This window comes from Branchiostoma lanceolatum, chromosome 2, assembly GCF_035083965.1.
Source record: "Branchiostoma lanceolatum isolate klBraLanc5 chromosome 2, klBraLanc5.hap2, whole genome shotgun sequence".
NCBI classification, from domain to species: domain Eukaryota; kingdom Metazoa; phylum Chordata; class Leptocardii; order Amphioxiformes; family Branchiostomatidae; genus Branchiostoma; species Branchiostoma lanceolatum.
The window spans coordinates 29,124,876-29,148,258 of NC_089723.1; the positions used below are offsets into that span (position 1 = coordinate 29,124,876).

General features: G+C 40.3%; 1 protein-coding gene across 4 annotated transcripts in view; it reads right to left on the reverse strand.

Moving 5' to 3' along the window:
* The window catches only part of LOC136428438 (potassium/sodium hyperpolarization-activated cyclic nucleotide-gated channel 2-like), a 38,791-nt gene extending 16,200 nt beyond the window's left edge, over positions 1-22,591 (reverse strand). For 2 of the 4 annotated variants that reach the window (XM_066417934.1, XM_066417932.1), the window contains exons 1-3: positions 19,379-19,674; positions 18,296-18,862; positions 9,167-9,590 (exon numbers count right to left, since the gene is read on the reverse strand). In XM_066417934.1, the coding sequence (XP_066274031.1) occupies positions 9,167-9,590; positions 18,296-18,862; positions 19,379-19,455 (1,068 nt within the window). In that variant the 5' untranslated portion in view covers positions 19,456-19,674. Of the gene's footprint in view, positions 1-6,387; positions 6,403-9,166; positions 9,591-18,295; positions 18,863-19,378; positions 19,676-22,417 lie in introns of those variants that run through there. The other 2 variants (XM_066417933.1, XM_066417935.1) reach the window with 2 other exon arrangements.
* Positions 22,592-23,383: the final 792 nt, after the last annotated feature.

The following is a 23,383-nucleotide window of genomic DNA, read 5'->3' on the forward strand; positions in this document are numbered from 1 at the left end:
TAATCCAAATAGGAATGAATTGATAAGACTGATATAACATAAAAATTTGCTACTTTTCCCTCGCTCTCTATGGTAGGCATCAAAACGCTCATCCCTGACGACACGCAATTTTGGATACATCGAGAAGTGATATCTGTCCACGGTGCTGATGTTATTGCAGTTTTAAATACACATGACTGATACTACCTCAAAATTTGCTACTTTTCCTTCGCTTTCTATGGTAGGCATCAAAACACTCATCTCTGACGACACGCAATTTTGGATACATCGACAAGTGATATCTGTCCACGGTGCTGTTTGTATTGTTGACTTAACTACATATGACTGATATTACCTCAACATTTTGCTACTTTTCCCTCACTTTTTATGGTAGGCATAGAAATATTCATCTCTGACAGCAAATAGTTTTTGATACATGGATAAGTCATATCTGTCCAAGGTGCTGATGTTATTGTTGTTCAACTACACATGACTGATATTACCTCAAAATTTTGCTACCTAGTCCTTGCTTTCTACATTAGGCACCAAACAGTGGAAAGCTCTGGAAACAAAACAACATAATGGATACAATGAAAAAATCATGTCTGTCCATGGTGCTGGTGGTGTTGGGGTTCTAACCAGTTTAAAGGTACATGTAATATAAACAGAGCCCAAAAAGAATGTTGTGTGGGCAAAGAATAGGTGGGGAAAAGAACTGAAATCACATTCATATCACAAACATCTGCCCAAACTTAAATGACACAATATTGGATACACAGAACACTCGTATCTGTTCATGGAGCTGATGGAATGGCCTTTCTAACTGTGGCAGTTTGAAGACACATGCAATAGATACAGAGCACAACAATAATTTTGTATGGACAAGAGATGGGCGGGGAAAGAACTAAAATCACATTCATATCACAAACTTAGAAGAACATCCGTTTAAACTTTGATAGCATAGAAGGAAAACTCATATCTGTCCATCGTGCTGGTAATATTGCTGTTGCAACTGTGCCAGTTTGAAAGCACATGCAATAGACAAGGGATGGGTGGGGAAATAACTAAAATCACATTCATACCACAAACTCAGGAGAACATTCGTCCATAATTGGATAGATAGGAAACTCATATCTGTCCGTGGTTCTGGTGGTATTGCTGTTTGAATTGTACCAGTTTGAAAGCACATGCACTACATTGTGACCACAAAAAGAATGTAGTGTGGACAAGGAATGGATGGGTTACAACCACATTCATATTACAAACTTAGGAAAACATCTGTTCAACCTTTGATAACACAACACAATGTTGGATACTATTATACAGGAAACTCATTTCCGTCCATGGTGCTGATAATTTCACAACCGTAACACTTTGAAAGTACATGCACTAGATTATGAGCAGAAAAAGAATATTGTGTGGACAAGGGATGGGTGGGTTAAGAAACGAAAATCACATTCATATCACAAAGTTAGAAAACATCTGTTCAACCTTTGATAACACAAATTATCCATGGTGCTGATAATATCATAACTGCACCAGTTCGAAAGCACATGCACTACATTGTGACCATAAAACGAATTTTGTGTTGACCTAAATCATATTCATATCACAAATTTAGAAGAACATCCATTCAAGCTTTGATAGCTTTGATAGCATAGAAGGAACTCATGGTACTAATAACATTGCTGTGTTAACTACCAGTTTGAAAGCATATGCACTAGATTGTGACCATAAACAGAATTTTGTGTGGACAAGGGATGGCTGGGTTAAGAACTTAAATCACATTCATATCACAAACTTAGGAAAACATCTGTTCAACCTTTGATAACACAACACAATGTTGGATACTATTATACAGGAAACTCGTTTCCGTCCATGGTGCTGATAATTTCACACTGTACCAGTTTGAAAATACATGCACTAGATTGTGACCATAAAACGAATGTTGTGTGGACAAGGGATGGGTAGGGAAAGAACTAAAATCACATTCATACCACAAACTCAGAAGAACATCCGTTCAAAATTGGATATATAGGAAACTCATATCTGTCCATGGTGCTGATGGTGGACACGGGATGGGTGGGTTAGGAACTAAAATCACATTCATACTTAGTATCACAAAGGCAGAAGGACATCTGTTCAACATTTGATAACACAATACCAATGTTGGATATACAGGAAACTCATTTCCGTCCATGGTGCTGATAATATCATAACTGTACCAGTTTGAAAGCACATGCACTAGATTGTAACCACAAGAAAGAATGTTGTGTGGGCAAGGGACGGGTAGGGAAAGAACTAAACTAACATTCATATCACAGACTTAGAAGAAACCCATTCATTCATTGATAGGAATACACATTAAATTGAATCCACTGTGGCTGGGATATTGTAAAAGTAGTTTGAATAAATCAGTTAGCTATCATGAAGGGGAATCACGATGGTCTAAACGCTAGCTGTTTGTTCTCAGGGCCCATTGATTAGTACTCCACCCACCCGCTGGGTCACAGAGCCCACACGGCAGTGCATAAAAGATCTTAGAAATGATGTAAAAAAACACCCAAGTTTAATGCCTGATTCGATGGTTACAGTATAAAACAAAAAGAAGCAGTCGCAAATACGATTTATCGGCGTTACAAATGTGTAGGAGGTAGGAAATGACAAATGAAAATTAACCGCGTCCCTGGGCGTTTAAGCTAAGCTAAAGAGTCACCTCCGGTTAATAAACTTTGACCTTAAAGCAAGGTAATGTTCTAAGAAATATATATCAATCTTCAGTTAAAGCCTTTATTAATACAATGTAGGTCCTTAAATTAGGTCTAAACCGAATATGTTTGATGTCTTTGCATTTTTAACTCATTTCGACAATTTTGTGGTACGTTTTCTCCCATAGTTCCAGATAGCCGATTATGGATGGCATGCAAATGAGCCAACATGGCGGCGATATGTTGTTCTTTCCATCGGTGTCATTTTTGTCAAAAGTTACCATGCATTTTTGAAGATATTGGACAAGATATGAGGTTTACCCTTATGTTGTAGTTTCCACGCGGTACTACAACATGATGTTGAGTTATAATGAGTTCTGTCGGCCTGGATCACAGAGCCTTATTAGCGCCCCATTGTCTGCGAGCACGCTTTCATGCAAATTGCGCCTTTGTTACCTGCGCTTTGAGCGCGATTTTCAACTTGTGAATTCGGTGATCACTCAGCGTGTGTACCCTGTATTCTGGTCCCGAAAGTTATAGCCTAAGTTCTGGGCGACCCTAGTTTCTCCATATCTTTCAGTGATTTCATTTCCTTGGGTAATGATTCCGGACGTTGAATTATATTATATACTTGCTGAGCTTGTGTTTCTATCCTACATTCCTAGGCATTTCTTTATTTCGCATTAGTTGTTCTTTTACACGGCCTGGTATCATTGTGAGACTGTTAACCTAAACACATATTATTAATACAGTCAAACATCGTATTAATCAACGACCGGGTTTACAAGACACCCCTTGGCTCAAGATGACCGTTTCTTTTTCGATCAGTTTTCTCCCGTTAACACAAGAATGTTACTGCGTTTTGTCCGAGACGTCACAGTTTGCCTATCGCGACCGTGACAAACTTGATTTGCGACCGTTCTAAACGACCCAAATGTTACCGATGACGAGGGTGTGACGATGTTTATTTGTATTGATAACTGGCGGGAAATCATGAAAAAAATCGGTCTGTTTGGTTTAGATTTGGAGCGGCGGAGCATCCAATATGGCGGCGGCGTCATATCGAGTTATTGGGACAGCCTACTGTAATGTAGGTGGGAATCTTGAGGGCTGTGTGTTTGAACTCTACATTTAACAACATATCATGTCAAGTTATGTATCACAGAAGAATATCTCAATAAAAGAAACAGAGATCAAATAATGTTTTGCGTGGTAACATATATGTTCTGAAAATAAAAGGTGTTTGTGTTTCTTGTTTACCCATGCTGGGACAAAATGACGTAACAACTTCAGGCGTCGGCAATTTGTTACAAAGAACCTTTTCGGAAAAGTACAAACGCCAGCTCGTGATTATCTTTACTTCAAAGAAAGCTCGGTCGACAAATTGAGCACCGATGGAAAAATCCTTCCAAGATGTGTCTGGACATATTAGCGTTTTGATTTTACTTCACGGGTGTCTTGATTCCAAGCCAAGCTCAGGAAGAACAAAAGAAATGGCTGGCGACTATTTTTGAACGGGAATATTTTCAAACAGCGGTCAATTATTTCAGTTCAAACACGAGGGCGAGCATATTTTTCCAGTACACCAGTTACTCTTGGAAGGTACTGGACAAGGCTAAAAACAATTTAAGTTACCTACATGTACAGACAAATTATAAGCTTTACACGCCGCTTGGGCCGTTCCATCAAGACCATTACATTTTGTATCACACTAAAACTAAGATTTTGTTTCTGATTTTTATTATTTAAACGTTATGTTTAGAACATTAACAGATTTGTGCTCTTCTTGTGATGAAGCCGAGAATTTGTTTCCATGTGTACTTGACTTGAGACTGACTATGGAAGCAAGTAAGTACTACTCTTGTTATTTCTATGAAAAAATTTCAACGAAAACAAGTAAACATCGTGGGGTTTTGAATGGTCTCTCTTGCCTTGAATTCAATGTGTTCAGTCCCTGTGTAAAAGATATTCGACAAGCCTTTAGAACTATTTTGCCTTGCTGACCGTTTTCTGTGAAGAGTTTCTGGCCGAAAAGATTTTACAAATATTCAAACTTCCGCTTGTGATATTTCATTCTTAGGATGGGCAATCAGTTTGTTTGAAAGAAACACACACGCCTCAGTTTTGGTTCGTTGTGAAGTCAAATGTTTTCAAATTATTATACATTCATTGGAAAAAATCTGTAACAGCAAATACGTGGGCATGTTTTACAATTTTATAAAGAAAACAATCATGCTTACAGCTAAACTTCGACCTATATTACAGTAGTCTGTTTCCGCTGGCGCCATCTTTAATCATTATTTTGCGGCCTGGCCTTCAAAACTACAAACCCTCCGATTTTGTCAGGCACGCGCCAGCTTAGGATTGCTTGTACATGTATATGGGAACTTTGACCACTAGATGAACGAAAGTATGCTGGAAATAATCATGCCCACTCTTGGTATTGTTAAATTGTGTTATGTAAGAACAATTGAGACTGTCTGCTGGTACGCATATGAATAGGACGGTTCGCGGAAAAAAGCAACAGGGGGGAGATAGAAAGGTAAACATTGCTGCGGCCCGCCTGTAAAAGTGTCAACCAATCACAGGCAGTTGCCAGTGCAGATAAGCGTGATTGGCATTTTAAAATCATCAATATTCATGTGCTACGAGTGGGAATTTTTGGACCAGTTTTTGACCATCGTGATGACTTGTGTTCATGTATCTGGGTTGAAAAAGAACAAAAGCATAATCTCCGAGCAGATAAAAGCAGGACGGATTGCCATGTGAAACCAGTCAGAAAATGGGGGAGACAGAACACTAACACAATCTACCCTCCAAATATCTACTTAGAGAGAAGAAAGCACAGATAACATGATCGTTTCTTGGAAACGATACAAAATAGATGACAATCTACTTTGGGGCACAAATGCTCTTAATAAAAGACGTCATTGACTTGAATGAGTTAATCCGTGTCTGTGTTCTACAGACGTCCTGCTTTAAATCGTCTGTGCATGTTTTATGGTCCTCAGTTGGTATTCTTTGTATGTCACCATGCAATGATTTTCAACGCATTTATTTCCGTGTAAATGTCGATAATGTTTTCCATCTGCTGGGTAATAACACTTTTCCCAAGTGCAGTTGAAGACGTCGAATTGACTCCGCAATACTGGAAGCAATTTGACCTTTTACAAATTGTATTTCGCATTTTTCCAACCACATGGGAAATTGCCTGCACTTTTGAGATGACAAGACCTTCATATTTATTCATACTGCAATAAATGTATCTGCTAATATACAGATGCCAACTCTTTTCAACACCATCATTATCTAGTGATATTTACCTAATTGCAGGTCCGTCGCCAGTGTAGCATCAAATTCCACCTTCAACCCTTATCCCACAGGTGCCGAAAGATACCATGTCTATTTTAAAATACAGCAAGGCACCCTGTGCCCAAAGACTGACACAAACTGAGAACCTCATTTTCAGCATCACCGAATGGAAGTAAAACCATTAATGAATGCTAAAAGATGCCGTTTCCTCCATTGACTTCAGGCATTAACAGTGACTCATGATAAAACAGGACACATGATGTGAATACACAAGAGGGGGTTGATGGGGGAATCAGAGCCTGGAATCATCAAAACATCACACGAGCACCTCCATTAGGGACAATTTCACCATGCAGGACAGGCAAAGGTGATTTATGTGACAACCTACCTTAAATGTCAACATCTGACGTAACGAAGACAAGGGTGACATGGAACGAAGACAGACCGCAGGGAAGAGAAAACAAGAATAGACAAATTAGCTGGTCATGTCAACCAACACCAATCTGTGAGTGAGTCTTCAGATTGCATGCCTTCTCTTGCAAGAAAAGCAAAAAATACTCCTGTTTAAAAAAGTGCTATGTTGCTGTAACGTGCTATGTTGTTGTGTATATTGCTTTGTTAATATCTATTGTGCATTTGTGAGGACGATAATACTGCGACTCCCTAAACGCCTGTAGTTGTTGAAGATAATTCGTATGCACGTGTGTAACTATTATGTTAGCCATCTCAGTGATTAATTCTTGTCCACCGTTTAACATGTTTTGCTTGATTTATTCATTATCCATCATACTCTCTGCTGTTCATTCATCTACATTCTAATTTTTATGTGAGATTCTCAACGACATTTGATCATTCCAACAGTGTAATGTCATTTGCCAAGTCAAGACCGAGAGATACGATCTTGAGTGGGTGACTAGTATAGCGCTTTGAAACGTAAGGTACTTTATATTGGATATAGAGTATAAGCGCGCAAGATGGCAAGCACATATCCCAATAGAGCGCTGACATCGTCACCCAGACATGGACTTGTAGCACCTACATTCAACACTATAATTGTGACTTCTTGCGGCTACCTCTTGAAAGGTACTGAAATCATTAAAGCTGAACTGAATGTTGAAAACAGCCAATTCAGACTGCAGACTAGGATAGAATAGAATGCATAGAATTCCTGGAAAAATCGTCCTACTCAATTCATACTCTGCCGGAAGTCTCTCTGAGTAATTCAAGGGCGTTGAAGGTCAACTGCCTGCTGAATTGCCAGACGCAGACTAACCTTGTTGACATCTGCGAGATCTCCCGCTACAATTACAACTGAACAGGCTGTCAATTAGGCCGTGCGCATGTTAGAATTCATCTGGATAGAACTGGTTCAAACTAGGACGGCCTCCAAAACAAACAGTACGTAGAAGGCCTTCAAATTCGTATAGAGAGTCAGACTGTGAGATATAAAGAATGTCTTATTGGGATGATACGTGCAATCTTCGCCACGCATCCAAAGTACAGACTGATGAATTATTTATTAATTATTGATTTCCATGTGCAAAGGTACAACATTGAAACGACATAGAACCTAATGTAATAAATACATGAGATAGTATGTAAATCTACGCCAAGTATAACTTTGCTAGACGTCGTTGCATCCGCTTTTCATTGGTTGGCAATGAAGATGAATGCTATACGAAATAATTATGTACTTCTTTGAGTGCCTCGTCGGTTTACTTATTGTTTTCATTCGTCAGAAATACGCCTGTTCCGTTCTGAATGTGTGTGTGTTCATGTGTAGATTATGAATAGCCCTGCAGTTGTTGGCCTGCCGTATATCTTATCTTATGGCCAGTGGTGCAGGTTGACCTTGAATGTTTGTTTTCCAATCTAAGGGAAGGTCATGACAGGCGTGGATGACTGATGGTCGGTGTTTGAAAGTTGTAGACCATAACTCAGCAGTCTGCGGTTCTAAAACTTGGGTTATGTGCAATTCCCAGTGAACATTATCCTTCACTCGGTAGGCAGCCATCTATCTTTCTTCCGAATACTTATACTCTTACTGTTAGTCTCAATTTTGCAATGGTGTTCCTTCGCAGGCAATGCTTCGTTAAATAGTCTACAGTGCTTTCGCGATTAGCGTACGTAAAGAAATTGACGCAAAATGACACTTGTGTGACACAGTTCTGAATGAAGGCAAGTTTCAACCACGTTATGATAGTACAATTATGCTTTATATGCTATTTTAGTTTTTCAATGGTGCAGTTCATTTTAACTTTTATCATCTATCTCCTGTGATATTGCGTATTCCATGCAACCAAATGTGTGCAATTAAGCAGCATTTGCTCGTTTGGTTGTTCACTGGTGCAGTTTATGTTACCTTTTATTATACATCTCCTTTGTGAAATTGCGTATTCCATGCACCCAAATTTGTATAATTAAGCTCAACGTTTCTTTCATCCCATAGCCAATGTATCTATATGCTGGATACATGTATATATGCAGGTTTGAAAGATTTTAATCAAAGCACTGCGATCCGCGTTTGTTCAAGTCCCAAAGGCTGATGTCGGTCGTTGAAAAATAAATATCATTATGCCCAAACACTGATAATCAGATGCTATTATACATCAAATCCTTCATTGACATTTGATGACGTTTGTTATCAGAAATGCTGTTATCAAGACTAAGACTTACGATTAACCGTGTTTATTAAAAACACAATGCATGCATGCTATGCTACCGCTTGTTTTTTTCTCCACTTTCATGTAAATATCAAAATATTGCTCTAATCCTTTTTTTTAGGGTTTTGGGTATTTTTAGCTATAGTAAAGCTTAAAGTTTGATGAAATATTTGTATAGCCAACAATTTGTTTTTAATCACCACAAAATAGTATAATCACAGAAGGGCCATCAATCTATTTTTTCAATCACCACAAAATTGTACACAGTAGGGCCGGAATATGAATGAGGGCGGAAGTGGTCATGAACGTGATTCATCCAAAATTGGACCCGATGAAGCCCATTTCGGCGATCATTTTACTGATGCTTCTCTGGCTTAAATCATTTTCCGGTTCGTTTACCAGCCACACAAAAACCAAATGGAAGTCTATAAACCTAATAAAACTGTTTTACAAAAAACTAAAACTATGAAAAAAAACTAATACTATAAAACTCATGAAACTCACCTCCTCCCACTGGCGCACGTATCGGACCAGTCGGGACAACCGCAGCAGCTTCAGGAGGCTCAGGATCTTCGCCAGCTTCAGGATGCGAAGGGAACGGGACAGTTTGTACAGATCGGGCTGGATGCCTTCGTTGATGATCAAGAAAATAAAATCTAACGGAATGGAGGAGAGAAGATCGACCACGAACCAACTCTTAAAGTATCGTTTTCTGATTTGTTTCGGGTCCAAGACAACGTCCGCCATGTCCTGTAGGACGATGCCGGTTCTGAAGTTCAGGACAATGTCTATGAGAAAGAAGGCGTCTGACAGGCAGTTGACGATTATCCACCGTGTCTGCATCTCAGCGTTGAAGAAGGATATGATGATGGGGAGGATGACCAGGTTCGCTGTCAGGAGTAGCAGCATGATGAAGTCCCAAACGAACCTGCATAGAGGGGCGGTACAGAGTGGCAATATATAAGCGAATGCACAATCAGGAAAGGAGGTCCACGCGTCGAACTTTCTGGTGCTTAACTTGGACCCTCGCTCTCCCACCACCGCGATCGGACAAAATTAGCTCCTGTACTCAATCAACAGGGGCTAATCGACTCTTTAGCATCAGCTTTGTCTTGTTTTGTCTTATTTTTGTTTCCTATTGGACTATCTAAACTTGTCTTCACCTTATTCAACGTTACATATCAATTTATAGTTTTGGGTTTAAAACGTGGTGATTTATCAATCTCGTCCAGTGACTGACGAAAGGTAGTGGATGCTACCTGAAATGTCTGACCGTTTCCAAAAATCTATCCAGTTGCTTGAGTAACTATTTTGTTGCGAATTTGCAAACAAGCAAAACCTTAGCTTGAAAGTTCATCTGTGTATGTAGATTGCATTTTGAAGCAGGATTCAACTGTAAATTGACACAATGACAAAATGGGACTTCAGTTGAGCATGTAAATTGAGCAGTGGTTCATAAGTTGCAGAAAGTTCAGAGAGACTTTTTGCAACTAATGATCCACTGTTCGCCGAGGCGGGTTTTATCTACATTAAATACGTCATAAAGACGGTGGATTGCTCATCCTTCGACAAAGACTGTTATTGTGCAATATCTAAAATACAAATGTATCCCATTTTCACACAATGTTGGAAATTATATAGTTATACATGATGCTTTAAAACCAAAAACCTGTTTTAATCCGCTAGACCCCCTGTCCCCTATATTACGACATGAAAACGAATGCTTATTCCAGAAGCGTTACAACGTTGATGGATAATGCATGCAGATCAGCCAGATATTAGTACGTTGTTATTACAACCGCAACACTAGTAATTAGAACCACGGCGTTGAGAAATGACTAGTACGTGAAAATTCCCCAAGGTCACATCCGTGCCAGTACTTGTACAAGTGGGTAGAATTGACGAACAGTAAGGCCACAGCAAGTATATTCTATGGACGATATCCTCTAAAAACTCAAAAAATTAATGCGAGATCAAAGAGGTTGAAAAACAAGATGAGTAAAAAAACAAGATGGCTAATTTGTCAAAATAGACACCACAAACGTTGTAACAAAAATTGAAACGACACATGGCATCACATCCAACAAGTTTTATTCCTGTATTCAAGAAGTGTGGTAGACTGGTATCACTTCCCAAGTTGGCAACTACACCCATGGCTACCACAGTGGTGCCCCTTTTACAACTATCCAACTAGCTTCACTTGTACAACTACAGTCATGACCACCTCACTAGTGTCACTCCTACAAGCACAATCGTTTTCCCGGTTTGGTACTTTCTCTTTATGTTGACCATGTGGAGGCTAAAATTAATGAGCGCGCTGATGTCATCCATAAAATGTAGTTTGTCGTATCCTAACATGCGAGTCAGAGCATCGATTTTGCGTATAACGGATAATTTCCCCCTTTGTTTGCCATCCACTTCTCTTCGATTCTCCTTTTATTAAATCTGCCATTTATCCTGGTTGAATATTGATTATCAATCCTATATGTCGGAGACAATTCATTTTGATCGGTACGTACTTTCTTCATCAAATGCCCCGTAAGCAAAAATATTTCGCGATGGACTACCCAAGAAATTCCGCCTGAAAATATATAGATTGGGAGATCGTGTTTCGTGGGGTAATGGTAATTGGATTGACAAGTGATTTACGTTGTTCTTCCCTGCTATATATTTATTTTCAGTCGAGCGAGTGCTGAGCAAAGACAGTGATGCCGCGACACTACTGGAGACGGTCGTTTTGTTTGTTTGTATTGCATAGCCGGTAAACTGTCGCATGGCGTAACACACCAGGTTTGTACTGCTATTTTTCTTTTCAGTCGAGTGGATGGTGAGAAGTGATGCCGTGGTACTATTGAAGACGGTAACGACCGGGAAGACGAACAAGGTGCTCCGTGCGGCTGACCTGACTAATTATAATGGTAACCTTCCCCAAATAACGTCAATTCTGTGCCCTACCCCAGTACATGTTGATCTAATTACATATGTATATGAATGACATCCTATGGGGACCCCAAAGCTGATGCGAGCGTGCGAATATAAAAACATTTGGCAAAAATTATGAAATCTACGTGTTCAGGAAGGAGGAACAAAATTAAACAAGTTAAGTATAGTATACCGAATAAAAGATTCTTCCTTTTTGTTCTTTCACATCACTTCTTTGACTTTCGAATTGACTTTGGTATTCTACGACATTAGTATCCGCTTTCCGATTTTGTTGTTGTTGCAATTTACAGTATATATTTTCTCATATTAGAGAACTTTATCTCACGACAATTGTGCACGGTACAATGTATGGCAACAACTATTGAAATTGATACAAAATACAGGTGTAGAAGAATACTAAACATCCTAATTACTAATACACTAAGGGCTATTATAAGCCTTTGATATAGTGTTACAATCGAGTTGGGCTAATCATTAGTTTTGGCATTTTTTCTTATGACAAAGCAATCTTGTATATATTTACCTATTTTTGCATTGTGGGGGTTGTGGGGTATATATTCAAATTTGTCTGTACCATAGAGACTCTTAAAATCTGTTGTACTTGATTTGAGAAATGTGAATAGCTTATTGTGTAAAACATCATATTGCAGCTGCTATGTACGAATTAAAGTATGGCCGAAAACCTAAACGGACGAAAATCAATACGCGCGCCGATGTCATCCATATAACCAACATGGCCTAACTCGCAACAAAATTGCAAACTAGACAATCAAATTATCGCCCGTTATCAACGCACAAACGAACATTTCAGCGTCTTATCGATCTAGAGTTTGCGATTGGACAATATTTCATTTTATTGAGTAATGGTAGCGCCATTAACGTCAGTTTAGTGTCTCCATAGTTATTCACAGACAGACTCATAAAATGAATACTAGTAGTCAATATATTGCCTGCGTTCAACTCAGAAACCAACATTTCATTCGTATAGCTTTTGAGTTTGCGATTGCATGATATTTCATCTTTGTGCGCCGTAACTTCAAGTGTAGCAACAATGAGGTGGGCGTTACTATATCTCCACAATTACTCACCGACAGTTACTCACCGAATCCGATTGAAAGTAAAAAGTCATAATGTTGCCTGCATTCAACGCAAGAACCAACATTTCAGCGTCGTATAGCTTTTGAATTTGGGATTGCACCATGTTACTATGCGCCGTAACTACAATGATAACAACAATAAGACGGGCGTTACTTTGTCACACTCCCTAAAGTTTAATTTCCACAGGCAAACTGCGAGTCATTTTCGATTCATAACGTGCTTAGATATAATAAATCTGACACAGCGTAGTAATCAGTATCGATCCAACCGCCCTATATTTTATTTTCGAACCGAACATGGCTATAATCCGTAGAAACGGTGATGATACACTGTCTGCTCCGGGGTAAAACTATCGATTATTCTAGTGTGTGTTATGGGCCCGTTTCAAATAGGGTCATAGGGCCCATTAAAAGTATCAGACCGTGCGACCTCTAATTTCCTCTTGAGAAAAACTCCAATGTTCAATATTTCTCCCCATACATATCCACTGTGAAATACAGCGTGTTCTCATTGGATCTGGGCATTGATCGAGTTAATGGCTAATAAGTGGAGAACAACTCTTGACACCGTGTTTTATTGGTTGAACGCCCAGTCATTACGCTATTCATCTGTCCTTCTGGAGTACCCGAGGGGGTTTAGTGGTATTGGTTAGCATGTATTACAGTGTTTAACATGTAATCAAAAATACATTGGCGTAACATCGCCATATTCAAAAGGTTGGGCAGGCGAGCGAATGACCTATTTACGCAGCTAATAACATTTTATGCAGTGGCGTTTTAACATTTGTACAGGTATGGGCGGATGTTGATATGGTTTACTGACTTTTGAATTTTAGCTACAGAAATAGAATTCACTAAATTAAGGAGCAAAATAGATCAGTACACTGCAGTCATACGGGCTAAAACAAATGTTGTGTTTCCGGTTATCCGATTGACCCTAGCAAAAACCTGCCGACACTAGCCTTGTTTTTGGTCGGCCACTGGCAAAGGATATAAAATCTTCAATCTGATGACATTTGAGTGATGAAATTAAAAACAGACTTCCAGTATCAGACACCTGTTAACAGATGAGGGCTTTGAATAGATTTAGGAATGTGTAGTAAACAATGCAATGTACTTCTTTATTCAGTTCAATCAGTGTAATTATGCTTGTACAATGTATATCTGTATATTTACAATGTGATGTTGAAAAAACCAGACCGAGTGCCTGATGCATTTCAGTTTTACACTGCTAGATTGAATTTGTTGGATTACTTCGGCCGAAATCTAAAGAAAAACTTGAGTTCCACGACCTCATATCTCCAAGAACAATTCTATTCATGCAAATGACTTTCACATTTACATGATATATGCTTGGTCATAAACACCTTCATCTAACTTACATGTTGCAATATTGACAGTCCTATAATTTTCCAATTAGATGAATTATGGTGTTTTGCATTAATTAGGAATTCATTTGCATAATTGGTATCTGTTGATGCTCCACTTTCCGTAAACTACATATGTTATATGTATTTGAGTCTGATAATGGAAAACACTGCAAATATAGATTTTCCTCATTAGCTATGCAAATCAAATCACAATAAGAATAATTTGCACTTCATTATGTATATTTCTGTCTCAGCTACCTGCATCCTAAGTATCATATTGACAGTCCTATAATTTTCCAATTAGATGAGTAATGGTGTTTTGCATTAATTATGCAAATTAGGAACGTATTTGCATAATTGGTATCTGTTGATGATCCACTTTCCATAGACTACATACGTTACATGTATTTGAGTCTGATAATGGAAAACACTGCAAATATAGATTTTCCTCATCAGCTATGCAAATTAAGTCCCAATTAGCATAATTTGCACTTCATTGTGTATATCTCTATTTAAGCTACCTGCATACTAAACATCATGGAAATCCGTTGTTCCTTTGTTCAGTTATTCTCTTTAGAAGATTTTCACAAAAACGCCCCTGCAGTTCCAGAGGAAGCTGCTAGGGGAGTCAACCCTACACAACTTCTTTACTACATCACAAGCTATCTGCCACCCAAAAATCAAGACCACAGCACGTCCAGGTCAAAAGATACAAAAATTGAAGTTCTGCTGCAGTACCAAGGTCACATACCTGGGGGCCCAAAATTGACCTTGAATTTTGGCTTCACAACACCCGCCCACATATCAAATATCATTGTAATCCATCAAGAGGCTCTTGAGTTATGCTGCCTGGAGTGGTGCGGAAACACATGTACACACACACACACACTGAAACCTGGAACACAACATTATTTTTTTTAGGCCAAAGTCCACTTCACACGTTTTGTACTTCTAATTATTGTAGAAGCATTGCTTTGATCCTTTCGGGCGGGACGTTAAGCCGAAAGGCCCCCGTATGCAAGAGCCTCGGGCGTTAAACTTCTTCACGTTTAAGATACCACCTACACACTCGAAGAAACGCGGTCCCTGGCGCATTTGCACTGGCAATCACCCAATAGAAGAAGAAACGTTAACACATTACTAGTCCACTTCACAAGTGTCTTTGGAGTGTTGTGGGAGCGCTTCGATCTATTTCACGGTGTTTCTATTTCTTTTGGGTTCCTCGGTAACAGTGTCAACATTACTATGAGTTACACGCTGCCGTTCTGCCCCGAGGGGCCATCATTAAAACCGAGACTGTTCGTCTTTTTTGTCCTTCGCTTGCCAACACCACGCTATATTTGGCCCTCATGATCCCATATACACGTACCCGTTGTAACGACAATACAGTATGTAACGTTACATAACGGTAAACAATGTTTGATAGTCTAGAACAGAATTTGAATGCACTTCAGGAGTAGAAACACGCCGAAAATAAGCAAATTTCGCTATATGTGAAGAGGTTTCATGAATATGTAGATTGAAATTTGATGGCATTTTGTAGGACAACTACGGGTGAGTGGTGTGACGTCAGTGTGTGTGTATATATCTTGCAATTTCAGTTATAATTCCGCACGCACATTTTTTTAGTGCATACATATTTTGAGTGCATACAGATCATAAATTTATACCTGTTCCCATCCACAAATCAACTTTGAGTCGGATGCAACGTTGCAAAATTCGAACGTATTTCAAATGTAATGTTAGCAGTTCAGGCTATGTATCGTATAGGTCTACAGGCCTATTACCAACATTTTCGACACGAAAACCCTTCACAGCTGAATGCGTCCGGCTCTCACATCATGTACGTGTACGTCTGGCGTGACAACCCCCACCCCATTACAGCTCATCCCCTTGACGCACTGCCAGTGATCGGACATATGGATCACATTTATAGGGATTTCCTCTTGCATCGGCTTTTGGATTACCAAAAGTAGATGGATTTGTGAGTAGAAATGAAAAGATTCCAATGTAAATCTTACAAAAGGTACGGACAGGGCCACTCTAGGAGAAATAGTTACAGTTCTAAATTGCTTGAAGGTACATATATGATGATTAATCTACTTTTATCGGCACTAAATCTGATCTCAGCGTTTAGGCTCTTGTCATAATCCACTCTGATGAATTCCATATGTTCCTGGGGCCATATGGGTGACACTGGCTTAAGTCCCTTACGATGAAGTCGTTTTTTGTCATTTTTCGTACAGCGAAAAGTCGAAAGAGCGAGAAACCATGTTTCAAATATAGACAACTGAATATGTTTGGATCCCTGGCGAAAGTCCAGTCACTGGCGAAAGGTAGTAGATGCTACCTGAAACATCTGACCGTCATGACCGTTTTCAAATGTATTCAGTTGCTTGAGTAACTGATACCTTTGGTATGTTTTGGTTTCGTTTGTAAGCCTTGATATATGCATTTGGGGGTTGACATTGATATGGCAAAATTGTAGATGATGGCAAAATATCCTAAATAGCATATGTACAATATGCATTTTATTTTTTGATCCCACAAAATGATGTTGATTGAAAACTAACTATGTAGCCTACTGAAAGATTGTGCCACGCTAGAACAAACAACAATGATAAACGTAAGACTATCAAGGACTTTTGTAGACACAACTTCCTCCTGACAAACAACATCGATCATAAACATCTAATGGTTCTGCAGCCGTGAAAATAGCCTAGATGCCAGACTGTTTAGGGCCTACAGAGGCCGACTCCAAAGTTTAGACCCTGACGATAGATATCATAGAGATCGGGGGCCTGGCGTCAAGACTGTCGTGGAAATGTCCTGCAGGTGCAATCAGTCTTGTAACATGATAGCTGCTTAGATAACAGCGTGTTCCATTTAAAATCTGCCTACAGTTGAGCACTTTTGGTGTTAAGGGACTCTAGTACTGTTCACGTGTTTTGTCGTCTGATAATTACCCCCTCGGGTACCTACTCCCCTTAGAAGTACTTATTATGCTCATGAGGTCAACACTGTGGAGGTCTGCATGTTTTCACTTCAAACCGGATCGGTCCGGATTTTTTGTGAAAAAAGAGCGATATCACCGACAAGTATCAGTCTACGGCCACGTTGTAATGTTTTATCTCTGAATTTCAATGATAGATGTGTGTGCAAGTCTAAAGCCTAATTCTCAGTAACAGCCTTTTTCCACAAACAGCAAAACTATGGAACTCCCTCCCAGCCCACTGTTTTCCCCCCGATTATAACCTACAAACCTTCAAAACAAACATACATCGCTATCTCTCACCTTAGCCACATTCAGTCTAAACCAATCACGTCAATTACTTCAATGCTTAAAGAAGTGGCCCCCTACGACCTTGCATTGAGCGAGATCTTTAAAAACAATTCCAAGTATACGCGGACTTGTGAAACGAAACAGACGAGGTAAAGACTCAGGAAAAATAGATGTTACAAGAACTATGCTTGACATTATTGTACAAGAGGCTACATTCAAATACTAGTGTTGGATAACATTACATCTAGACGAGTTGGGCTTGGCTTCTTTTCTTAGAAGAAGAAGAAGAAGACGAAAAGCCCTACTCCAAAATCCAAAACAACATTGATTCGATTTTTAACGATTCTCTTACCCTGTCTTATACATAAGATAAGTAAATTACGACACGTAAGATTCTACAGGTTGCCCTGCTTATATTCAATATAAATCCCAGTCTGTTTTCAAAACGTCATATGCATAATTTCTTATCAGACACAATTTTCAGTTGGCTCTTTGTTAGTCTTATATAATTATGCATAATTGTGTTTCATTGATTTCTGTTCACCCACGGGGCCCCTTGAAAACTGCATTTGTAGCGATATGTGTACCCTAATAAAACGACCGATAAATGAATAAATTAATTTAGCCCAAAGCAAAGAAAATCGAAATAAGATGGAATAATCAGTTACTAACACAGAGTTTGTTTACAAGACATATTTACCGAAGCTTCAAAATCTTTGCAATCCAAACCTCTAGAAGGGACATCAGTGAAAAATTCATCTGAACAGTATGTATATCCGAAAGATCTCCGGGCGCAAATGACGCTACAGAGTTATATAAGTAAGTAATGCTCAGATACTGACATCTTCTTTAACTAGCCTTCTTTAAAGAAGATAGCCCTTGACAGTTTTAACTTATCCACTCAAGATGCCTTCTTCAGTAAGTCAAGATGTAAACCTACCTGAAGTGACTGTAAGGATGTATGATCCAAACCCCCGATTCCAGCAGCCTCTCTCTTTCCTTCTCCAGCGCTTTCTTGCTCCCAAAAAGTTTCAAGGAAAGTCTAGTGTCAGCTGGATAGAACAGTGAGAGAAACCTCTTCCTGATTCTGTATCCCAGTGACCGAGGGATGTCAGGCTTGCCCATACTCGTGCGGGAGACCTTCGCGCTGTGCCGCGTGCGGAATGGCGTGACCATAGGTGTAGCAGGAGCCGATTTCGTCTCTTGTTGCATCTTTGCCATCGAGCCATTTATGAGGTTCTCCTGTTTCATTTCCTGCTTGGTGGGTACCTTCAGTTTGGACGGCCGCTTCAGGTCCTTGCGCGGTTTTTCCCCGGGCGGCTCCGCGCGCTTGTCGGGTAGGTGCACTACAGGTTGGTGCTCCCCGGGAGCTTCTACTTGCATGGGCTCCCTCGGGCTCTGAGGAGTGCCGCTGTCGATAACTACCTTGATTTCTACAGGTTCGGCGAGTGTGTTCTTCATTCTCCCGCCACCGCCGATAGGGACAGGAGTCAGCTCGGTGGCACGCCTGGAGGAAGTAGACAAAAAAACACCTGTCAGTATCTTACCTGGAGACGGTGTCACCTTTTGAGTACAGATGGTTGGGCGGCAGCCCCACTTGCCTTTCAGCAGATAGAGTGCAGAGCAACCCAACCGTAGCTTCTATTGCGATGCTGCCACAGAATTATATTTTCTTTTTTGTCCAGAATTTTGAAATCACCAGTTTTTAGAAAGCGTGGTGTTTTTCAAAGCTCGGCAGCAATATTCGCGCAGAGGGCGGCCCAGGTATGGTCGCGATTCGGCCTTAAAATCTGACTGAACCAGAACGAGAAACCCTTGAAAATATTCTTACTAATATTTGAAGAACGGATTCACCACATATCATACACTATCATAGACATCTGTACCTACAAATCTCAGTTTACCTTAACAGATTTCCTTCGGTGTATCACACATTAGGTTCCATTTTTTGTGGAGATATAAGAACATATCAACATATCAATACCCATCGCCGTCACTGTCTACCGACATCAGCGTTACATACCAGTCGAGATCCTCACAGATTTCGCACACCGTCGGTACATGTAGCTTAGGGTCGGTCCCCATCTCTACATTCCTCATCGTGAAAAGAAGGAGAAGAAGAAAGAAAATTCCAGGCCTCTTGCCACACACGTACAACACAGACACAACATTCTGTCAGCCGCTAGAGAGATCTGGTACCATCTCTGAGAGAAGAGATCTGTCAGATCGGTGCGATGCCCAGCGGAGGGTTGAAGCTCCTCCAATAAGAGCCGGACGCTACTAACCTCCTGGGTGAACATGGCGCCGGCGCATTAAAACCTACAGCCTTCCCAGAATACTGATGCTTACATTTATAACACAGCACTCATATATCGATTGTTTTTGCATCCTTAACCTATGACGTTGCACCAAGCAACACCCATACAAAGTGATAGCCGCTAAACTAGACTGAGGCGATGGAATACACACCCTCATCACAGATCCATTTAGATTCCCATGACTCTTCCGTAGCTAGCCTGATTTGTAATTACTGGTAATGTATACCGATGGCGGCATCGTCATGACACGGCCAATCATGTTTACCGTTTCTGAAACGATGCAGAGATAGCCCCCTTTTAGGCAGATGAGGTCGAAAGTTTAAAATGCAGCCTGTGTCCCCACTTATTCAGAAATACATGCAAAGCCCCCTTTCCCGTAATACCATGTTCTGTGTATAATTCTTGACGTATCGTTCTTAAAATCTTGACTATTCGCCGATGGTGGGTGGTAGAAAAATAAGCGTCTATCAGACAACATTGACGTCTTTTGGCGGACCTCAAAGACGATGTGTTACATTTAGTTGAATGAAGAATCTACTGCTCAATGAGCTACTGCTTTTGCCCATTCAGCGTTTCCCCCCGGGCTACCAAGCGGCGCTAGACAAGGAATGAGTACAGCTATCAGCGGTGCTCTAGTCCTCAGGCAGATGTTGATAAGGATCCCATTTCTAGACTGGCTTTTTTCCCCGTACATGTCCTCTTTTTTATAGCCATGTAGAAATGAAATGGGCTATAAAAACGAGACAATATTCTCTTCCAAAATCCTCCAGGATACTAAAAGGCAATGTTCAGTATGTCACGCTGTTATTCACGAAATGACTTTTGGTACAATCCAAAGTATCAAAAATTGAAAAAGACATCAAAAACGCCATCATAGGTTGCGTTTTCGGCCGTGTTATGTTGCGCCTATCTGTTTTATGGTTCTGTCTTTGTATCCATTGTCGGGCCAGTGACCCTTTTTGGCTACATATTAAAAAGATGAGCATTGGTTAGGAGACATCTCGCGCCAGGGTGCCTTTATCGATTTTTCCATTTCTCAGACTTGTGGCTCATGTCTTCTCTGTGCGCCCGCGATGGCACGGGGCTGCCTCCCTAGAGTCTCGTTACATCATGTTTGGAAGAGAAAGCGTCGTAACGAGACTATCCACGGCGCTCCAGCTTGTCTATCAACATTTGCGCGCGCATTGTTTCTTTAAATCATCAGTGTGGCATCCTCAGTTGTGGTTTTAACCGAGCCGGGCCGCAAGAGGGTTATCCTGTATGGTCTATTAAATCTTAGACACGTTACTTCATCATTTCGTGACCCGTCGTAAATTTCGTTGCTCGTGTAAACAACAATCGTGTTGGAGCTTAAAAATCACGGTAACATCTTCGCCTGGTGGCTCCAGAATGATCTTAAGTTGGCGTACGGAAATCTTGCAAAGTCGCGTTAGTGGGACATAGCGTTTGCAATTAAACCCTCATAACGAGCCACCAAGTTATAAAAAAGAATGATAAAATATTGAAGAAACATGGAACACAACACAAGCTAGTGTGCTAACACTTCATTAGCGCGCCAAAGGTGCACGTGGCCCGATAGCAAATATAACGTGAGTCAATGAAATCTTGCGATGTTGAAAACTTAAACTTTTGGAAACATTGTCACTAAGATATTCTTCGTTAGTTCTGCCAATTGCCAAGGGAATTGTATGCTGTGCTACAAGGAGGCGTTCTTTTGAATGAGCGCAACTGAACATTGGTACAAATCGTCAGAGTCATGCACTTTAGTAAATAGTACGAAGCCTCAGTACTTTGGCGAATGTCTCTGTCTTCTGTTAAACATGTTCAACTACCCAATATATAGAGAAGATGTTACCCATTACAGGTCTCAGCTTTCTGTTCATTTATTTTTCTCTTAATGGGGCGGTTTACATGGTTCTTTGAAAAACATAAAGGCGAATATATCCGATTTGCTAACTTACATGCGGATGAGGTTTCCATACACTGATATGGAATTCACTAGTGTCGTGATCTGATTACAGTCCAACACATAGAACGTAATTAATCTTCTAGAGCTAAGTATGACTGCTGAGCTATATGCGGAGAGCCCCAAATCACCATTTTGAAATCAGAGCGCTTTTCCGTACTAATCATAATGTTAGCGAATGTCTCATAGAGATGACAATTGTCTGCGATAGAGAATTGAACATGTTTCATTCCTGTGTATGATTTATTTGTTTGTTACAGACTTCACATTATAACAGCTAACGTTTATCATAATAGCTAGTCACTATGAAAGAATATTTCGATAACGCACAGCAGGTGCATAACGACAAGGGAAAACGTACGCTTTCGAGGACAGTAGTGTATGTACCTACATGACCTTGAGAAACCGTGTGTGAATATCAATGAATTCGGACTGGTCTGGAAAACATGACTGAAACACAGGTTGGCGTCCCTGTGGGATGAAAAACGCATAAATACATCTAGATGACAGTAGCGTGGTTTGCCTCTTACCATGGCCAGTCAGGTGCAATAAAACACAAGACAATGACATGATAATGCTGAACTCCGCGAGTTTCCATGTTAGCTATTTTTTCATCAGTACAACTAACGCACTGGGAACTGACACTGACAGTCCTTTTTGACCTAAATAAAATGTTTTTACTATAGAATACTAAAATAGGTCAATATTAGCGTTTTGTATAGCGCCGGCTTCTAGGCTTGACCGTAATCGTTAGAAGTAATGTAGACTGTGTACGTACGTAGTCAGCATTTTGGGAAGATGGGTCAACCCGTCGTCTTGTCTCCTGCCGCTCGGCTGCCCTTCTAGCGCCGATGTGGGAGTAACAGCCTCTACTGACGACTCCTTCTTTTAGGGGCCATGCAGGGGAGTACTAGCTCACATCTTCCCCATCCACGGGACCTCCATGACTGAGCGTTCTCCCAAGGATGACATGAAGGGCGAACAGAAACACCGACAGAACTCGTGATCATTCCAGGCGAGCGTCGCTCCAATAATTGATCAGAATAAACGACCTTCCGTCACCAATCTCGGCTGACGCTACCAATTTGTAAAATATACACGCTTGGAGGAGAGCTGTCATTGGCGGAGAGGACTTACGTCATGATGAGTGGCATGATTATATGCCTGTGCGGCGGGGGCACTACACGGATTAATTCGCTAATTCTGTCGTCGCCTGCAAAACAGGCCAATATTTAGAAGAAGAAAAAACACATCATAGAAAGAGAATAATTTAGACGGGGTTTCGAGTGGAACTGTGTATTTCGTCAGCACCTCTTCATACGCTGTTGTCATACTCTCTCAGAATCCTGCATAATTTCCGTCTACAACTCGAATTCAAGGCGCCATTTCACTTGAAAGATGTACAAGCCTACAGGAGAGTTAAGCAATTGCTAATGAAAGCTTACGTCTAGCTGTGTATTGAACGAAGCGCGTATAACATGCTTCGAACGGGACGGTAATGATTATCTTTAATTAAAACCGTGAGTGAACGTCGATTTCAGAAATTGACTTTGACTTGAGAAATTAACAAAACTATATACGAGTTGAGAAGAAATGTGCACACGATTCCACCATGTAACGAATTGTGGTAACTGTTAGGGTCCCTAGGTTTCAGCACATGTTCTCCGCCCTACTTATAACGATACAAATACACTCTCTTTAGCTGTGCAAAACTTCAAGTCGCTGTATGAACATGTAACCAGAC